The sequence below is a fragment of the Odontomachus brunneus genome, unplaced genomic scaffold, assembly GCF_010583005.1.
Source record: "Odontomachus brunneus isolate Ranch 3 - 2012 unplaced genomic scaffold, Obru_v1 Obru_scaffold_084, whole genome shotgun sequence".
Taxonomy (NCBI): domain Eukaryota; kingdom Metazoa; phylum Arthropoda; class Insecta; order Hymenoptera; family Formicidae; genus Odontomachus; species Odontomachus brunneus.
The window spans coordinates 1,443,498-1,451,089 of record NW_022639534.1 but is presented as its reverse complement, the minus strand read 5'-3'; the positions used below and the strand labels follow the sequence as shown (position 1 = coordinate 1,451,089).

Below are 7,592 nucleotides of genomic sequence, written 5' to 3'. Positions count from 1 at the left end.
CCGCGTCCTGTGTGCAGGAGCCATAACTTTTGTTGCGTTTGCTTTGGGCGCTTTGCGCTGTAAGCGTCATTCTATCTTTTTCTCGCAGGTAATGAACGATAAAGATAGAATGATGCTTAAGCGCGTAAGCGCCCAAAGCGAACGCACCAAAAGTTACCCAACTCGCAGCACTGATCCGGAGCGAATCCATTCTCGATTAATCGCGATTAATGCGCGAACGGTCGCGCGTGCGTGCGGCGACGGCGGTGGCGCTGTACAGGATTGCGCATGCATGGTTTATCGGCTCGCTGGAGGGGCGTAGAAAGGAGGCCATATTGTACAGTTAAATTGAAAGAACGAAAATAATTGTATCGCTGTGCGATCGCTCCTACGTGCGTCCGCGCCACTCCGCCGACGGTTTCCCCTATTTTTATCGCGTATCGTATCGCGAGGACGGCCTGTCGCTCGTAATCGCGCGCGGCAGCGAGAAGAGCAGCCTACGGGAGAGCCAATCGGCGGCTCCTGGCCACCTTCGTCTTTGTATATAAGCCATACATCGCGCAGTAGTACGGCTCGAGCCTAGGGCCAACCCGACATCGGCTCGCTGAAAGGTGCTTGTTGCTGTCGTCGAGATGGGCACTCGGGACGACGAGTACGATTATTTATTTAAAGGTAAATCGCGCTGCTCCTCTGTTTCTCTTCACCTCTTTCTCTCTCTCCCTTTCGCCTTCTCTTCTTCTCGTTCTCTTTCTTTCTTTCTCTGTTTCGTGTTCACGGACACGATCGTCACGAGTGCTCGAGAGCTTCTTTTCGTAGCCCTTAACATCGGGAACGAGGCACGCACTCGAGGAATCGTTTTGATTTTATGACTAAGCCGCGTGCTGTATAACGTCAGCTCGAATGTCAGTTCGCATGGACATAAGAGACGGGTCCGCTGGCCCATCGACGGCGATACGCGCGCGCGATGACATCAGAGACGATGACCCACCGCACGAAGATGGAGAGGAGGCTTACGTTTGCTCATCGCACTTACGGGCGTCCTCCCGTTCTTCTGCCCGCGATATCGTAGATTTGAATTTCCTCGATAATAAGGATGTCTCATCGCATCCGCCGATTCCCGGGCCTTCCTCCTCCTCCTCCCTCTTCCTGCACTTCCTTGACGCAGCCCTCTTTGCCCTAACTTGGCGCAAGGCTCTCTTTCTTCCGCCTCGCTCGAGAAAAAAAATAATGCTGATATGCGAGCTATGATTATTACATTACGTATGTAATTGAACGGTCAAGCGCTATATATGTATATGCATTGAATATATGCGCGATGCCTGATTGCGTGTCCGCGGTGTTACTAGCCGCTGTTGTGCTCGCATGTATGTGTATGTATGATGTGTGTGTGTATGTGTATATGTGTATCGAATGTGTATACACGCATGTGTGCGTGCGTGCGTACATTTGCAGTATGTGCGGAAGTTTTTTTCGACTCTGTCATTCTGCACTTTCGAAGGCAACGGCTGTTGCCGTGTGTACCGATTGCATCAGTTTCCCGGCAATTTTGCACTTCCTCTCCAATCTTCCTCTTCCCCGTTTCATCGCGAATTCTTCGTGACAATAAACGTTAATGAATTAATTGTATGTTCATGGGTGTAGACCGTATCGCACTATCACTCGGTGGGCGACTTCCATTAGCTTCTTCTTTGCTCTTGACCCTTGACTTCATGAGAATTTAATGTAATCATGTGCACTTAGATCTGTCATTGTCGTGATTCAAATGCACAATCTGATGTTGCCTAGTTAGCCATGTCTTTTTGGCTTATTTGGGTCTTGAAACATTTGCCATTGTGTAGAAACAATATAGTTATATCTAGCTATTTAAGAATAAAGATATATAGCAAAGACTTAATGCTAATTTGTTTCATTGAGAACAAATTATCATTAATTTTGTAGCCCAAGTAAATAATAATAATTCCTATAACAAACGAATGGATATTTATAAATAAATAAATATATATATCCATTTTGTATATTGACCTCACACACACACACACACATGATGTGTTATATTTAGCATATATTGCATTATATCTTTCATGTTTACATATGTATTATACTTATGCATATGTATTATATATTATACTTTTTGTTAGAAATATACATAGAATCAAAGAAACCAAATACTTATAATACAAATATATTTTATCTTCTCTTTCTCTGCTTTTATCATGCTTTACTTCAAAGATTTGAGTAGTAATCAGCAGGAAAACATACACATGCACATATATGACTCCACTGTATGATGTGGCACTGATTCATTAATTCTGCACAGGAATTTTTAGTCTTGTAGATAAAGAACTTTGTGCAATCAAACTATTAATCAGTACTTTTAAAGTTAGCTATTTTTTGTTATATAATTTTTATATTTGCACTGAACACAATAATATCTGATATTTAATTATCTTTTTAGAGAACTTCTTAAAATTAATATCATAATTATTTATAACTGCTTCATATATAAACAATTTCCATGTATGTACAAAAAAAATATTATTCTACTACTAAGAAAAGTGATTACTTAGTTTACTTTTTGTTCTTTATTAAATATTCTTTATTATATTTTGTTTTTTATTAAATATTCTTTATTAAATATGTCTTCAACAAAGAATATTTTTTTGATAATAGTCTTAAAGGATACTGATTACTAAACTATTATTACACTTAAACTGATATTATACTTAAACTCTCTGATTACTAAACTATTATTACACTTAAACTGATATTATACTTAAACTCTCTGATTACTATACAAAAGAAGAATTTATTTTCTTTACAAGAATATCATAAAACTTTATTGAAGAGAAAGTTCTTTCAATTTTATTTAGTAGATAAACCGAATTTTTGTTTTAATTTAATATTCTTGATTGAAATGCTAAACTTACTGAGAATATGATTTTTTAGGCTTTTGCGGTGTCCATGCACATTAGATTTGGTTTCCGGATTTGAGTTGCGTTCATCTTTGTTTGATTACTGAAAATGTACTTGAGATACTTGAAATGAGTAACATATACTTGAATGCATATACTTGCATTACTTGAATGTAGTATGTGCTTTTCTGTGTATAAAAATTTTAAAGAGAAATATCTTTAATTTTATAGCATTATATTCTAACAGAATATTAATATAAATAATTTAACATTAATATAATAAAGAATTGAAGCAATTCATATAATTATTGTGTTTAACTTGCATATATATATGTCAAAAGAGAAAGACAACATTTCACAATATATATAATTACTATTATATATAAAGCATTATCAATAGATAATCAGGGACGTAAACACTTGCGGGTTCTTTAGCCCCACTTAAAACTCGGCGCTCAAAACACGGCCGTGTTTTTTGGTTATACTGTAATGATAATTATAGTATATTATCAATATTGAAACAGAATAGTCAAGCATTTTTTTTCATTTGTGACATGGTAGCGATGAGAAAAGAGGAATAGCACAACGTTCATTTTAAAAAATTTTTTATTTTTTGATATATTTTTATTATAAGTTTACTGTTAAATTTGTTCCTACGATGTCGCATATATATTATAATAGTCAGTTTTACAATATACAATATATTGTACAGCACAGCATGTGTCTAATCATTCCTTTTTTCTTTTCAGTTGTTCTTATTGGAGATTCTGGAGTAGGAAAAAGTAATCTCCTGTCTCGATTCACAAGAAATGAATTCAATTTGGAGTCAAAGTCTACCATCGGAGTCGAGTTTGCTACACGCAGTATACAAGTAGACGGTAAAACCATTAAAGCCCAAATTTGGGATACAGCTGGGCAAGAGCGTTATCGCGCAATTACTTCTGCGTAAGTTTTCACATTCATATCCTAAATCGTACATTTATCGCAGATTGTTCCTTTTTAATAATGTCATATTATAACGTGGGTTATACATAATATATACAAATTTTGTAAGTCACAATTGTTAACATGTCGACATAAGAATCACATTGACAAATTAATGCAGCTGCTGAAGCTGAATAAAGAGGGAAAAAAAAGACAAATCCTGTTTTTACAATTGGCGCGACACTCGATGTAATTATAAATTGTATCGTATGTGACATGCAAATATTAATAATCCTTTCCGAATTGTTAGATATTACCGCGGAGCAGTTGGTGCATTACTCGTGTACGATATCGCAAAACACCTGACGTACGAAAACGTAGAAAGATGGTTACGAGAATTACGGGACCATGCTGATCAAAACATTGTGATCATGTTAGTGGGAAATAAATCAGACTTAAGGCATCTGCGTGCTGTTCCGACTGACGAGGCTAAGGCGTTTGCTGAGAGGAATGGCTTATCATTTATTGAAACATCCGCTTTAGACTCTACTAACGTTGAAACAGCATTTCAAAATATATTAACAGGTAACAGGTCTTGTTCATGATACTGTTATATGGAGCTAGCTAGCGTACACTGAGCCGATTGTTGAACATCGTAGTTCATGTTAGAATTGTAGTAGATAACATGGTGTATGTTTTCCTGAAGACAATCGCCATGCTTTCATATAATTATCGATGCTATATATGTGTGCCGTGTTTTACATATAAGTTTCTTGAAGAATCATAGGATATAGAATTTACTTTCATGTAATTTTATTTAGCATTAGCACATATTTAATAGACACATTTAGTAAAATGCAGTTCTTGAAGTTACTAACAAATTTTGATTGATCAAATCATATTTCATTCCATATTTTTATATTCTTGTATATTAACAAGACACATATACTATTCCATAATTTCTTAATTTCTCAAGGGAAATTTCATATTGTAATAGAAGTAGAATTGGTAAATTTTTTCCTATTTCAATATCAAAATGTTTATCACACACTGAAACTTCATCTACAATGTTTCTTCTTTTCTTGTTTCTTTCTCTTTAGTGTCGGTCCACAACCTTGCTTTAAGACGTAAACCGTAAGAAATTGACCAACTATAGTCGATTATTTTTCTAAAAATCGACCATGGTTAATTAATTTTTTACGGCTTACGCCTTAAAGCAAGGTTGTGGACAAGGGCTTATCTTTTTCTGATTTAAGTTTTAAGTAACAGAAAGATAAAGAGCTAGAAAGCAAAGAATTATAGATCAAGCTTAAGTGAAATTATCAATATTTCAATACAACAACATGATACGTCTTTTTACAGAAATATACAGAATCGTATCGCAAAAACAGATACGAGATCCACCTGAAGGTGATACAATCCGGCCACAGAACGTAGAACAAATTGAAGTCAAACCAACGATGAATGCCGAGGGAATGCGTAAGCAGTGCTGCCAGTGACTCACCTTGTTGCTTAAAATGTGTGTACACGTAAATACAATATGAATATCACGGAAGTACAGTTGGATAATATATAATTTCTAACAAAAGAAAAAATTTAGTCTGTGGTGCAGTAAGAAAATGAAAAAAAAATTGAAAGTTTCTGGGATAATTCTTTATATGCTAGGATAGATTTAATATAAGGAAATTGTGGTTAGTTAATTATAAATGTTAACTTGATTGTAAATTGAGTTAATTTTTAACATATATCACAATTAAATATTACTAAAGACATTTTCATCACGTTTTTTTATTCCAATTATTTCTACTCTACATACTATTTCCTTAATAAAAGAAACAGTCGAAGAAAATTATTCACCGTGCTTTTTCGATTTTTACCGTTACGCACTTTACAATTCAATTCCAAGTTAGATTTTTTTTTCGAAGTTGCTTCAAAATCAATCTTTTAGGATCATTACATTAATTCAGATCAAATTGGAGATTTATATATAAATAATCCTCAATATTATTAAGCTCTCTCCCTCCTTATATTTTTCTATTATTTTTCTTTACATAGTATCTATAGAAATATTTTTCTAAACTAGCCTTTTCAAGGTCTATAGTCCCCAAGACATAACACATATACAATATTTGTTTAATCGGATCGGTAATTTGTACTTCGATAGAGAGTACGTTAACACACTCACACATCTAAAGTATGTTCGAAGAGAGCCAAATAAAAGAAAAGGTATGTTAATGATGTGTTAGGAGAGCCAATGTATATTTCGTATTTTTCTTAAGTATTCTTGAAATACTATGGTTTGATTGCGCAAATTAATCTGTATTCGCGATATTTTTGTGTTCTAGATCCATATATTTATTTATTGACATAATTCTCTATATGTGTGAATTATAGGTATAATACCCTTAAGAAATGCAAAATACAAATATTTTGTTATAAGTTATCTTTATTTTGTAAACGACTTTTGGTAGTCGATCAGTACCGTCAGTTATGGCATTATAAATCAATTATATTTTTATTATATTTCGAATGACTTCTCTCAGAGGCATATTTCTTATTTGCAGTTCAACTATTATTACAATTTTGTTTATTTTCTTTTACAGAAGCGGTTATATGGCGGAGGAGATATTGGAAGTACTAGCTGGTGGTAGATATAGCAGGTGCATCACAGAACGAGAGTTAAGACTATGTGCGCGAGCATGTAATCTCGTATGCTAGAAGAGGTTTTATCCTTACTAAATTACCAGGACATCTATCAGACCATACGTGAGCGTATGCATTACATATTCACGGTAATAATTAAGTAAGGATAAACATCGAAAGAAAAAAAAAGAAAACTACGATGTACACTGTAAACGCGAAATACACACGCGCGCACCATTCTGTCCGCGAAAAGGAAAAAAGAAATTCATCTTTACTCTCTCTGTCTCTCTATCTGTCACGATATAAATTATGTTATAATAAATGAATGTTGTATTACTGCTTCTTTGTAATACATATATAAACGATTCTTCTTAACGCGTAGCATGATCGTGAGTATGTGAAAAACAATTTATGGTCGTATATGCATTGACGAGTATCATGAACAAGTTACTATCGTGCACTGCGTAGAAGAAAACAAACTAATGATAAGTAATGGGCTTACGGCGAATACGATAAAACGCGGCTGAAAACGAAAAAAAACGAAAAAAAGTAAAGAAACCAGCTGACTCGAGATAGATTTTTCTCGTTGCTCACTCTCGGCTCTTCGTAAATATAGTACTAGTCTGTATAAGCTTGGGCACTACATGCTTCGGAATTAACTTTATTTTTACACGGAGCTTTCCACCGAAACTTCTTACTACCGGTCGAAATTGTATTAAGAACGAAGCTGTATAGTAGGCATTTTTCAAACTTCTAATAACGTTGCTTTCTGTGTGGCTGTACTGTAATGTGTTATCGTCACGCGCTTTTATTTGTATCCTAAATAAAATGGAGAGTGAGTAAAGTGTTGATGTGAAAAACAAAGTATCCACTTCTTTCGATGGATTATGCGAATGAGACCGACGGGTTTTCAATTTACCACTCTTACATAATAATCTCTAGCAAGATTATTGAATAAAAAGAAAAAAGGAGCAAGATTAATAAAAGATAATTATAGTGCATCGTGCGTGCGTTTAACCTGATTTATAGTACGTATAATTTATATATTATCGCGAATTATATAAATAAATATATAAATAAATATATAAATATATATATATATATATATATATATATATATATATATATATATAT

At 34.3% G+C, this 7,592-nt stretch overlaps 1 protein-coding gene across 1 annotated transcript; it reads left to right on the top strand.

Annotated features, from left to right (window-relative positions):
• The first annotated feature begins 275 nt into the window (after nucleotides 1-275).
• Nucleotides 276-7,302, top strand: LOC116847863 (ras-related protein Rab-11A-like). Its single transcript, XM_032823339.1, has 5 exons — nucleotides 276-651; nucleotides 3,641-3,836; nucleotides 4,126-4,400; nucleotides 5,178-5,334; nucleotides 6,419-7,302. The coding sequence occupies exons 1-4, from the start codon at nucleotides 612-614 to the stop codon at nucleotides 5,312-5,314; spliced, it is 648 nt and encodes a 215-aa protein (XP_032679230.1). The 5' UTR covers nucleotides 276-611; the 3' UTR covers nucleotides 5,315-5,334; nucleotides 6,419-7,302.
• The last annotated feature ends 290 nt before the right edge of the window (nucleotides 7,303-7,592 follow it).

Bases quoted from the DNA above. Each gene is read 5' to 3' on its own strand.
- LOC116847863 (XM_032823339.1), top strand. From the start codon at position 612: ATGGGCACTCGGGACGACGAGTACGATTATTTATTTAAAG. The intron at 3,837-4,125 runs GTAAGTTTTCAC...CCGAATTGTTAG, and splicing joins TATCGCGCAATTACTTCTGC to ATATTACCGCGGAGCAGTTG. The intron at 4,401-5,177 runs GTAACAGGTCTT...GTCTTTTTACAG, and splicing joins ATTTCAAAATATATTAACAG to AAATATACAGAATCGTATCG.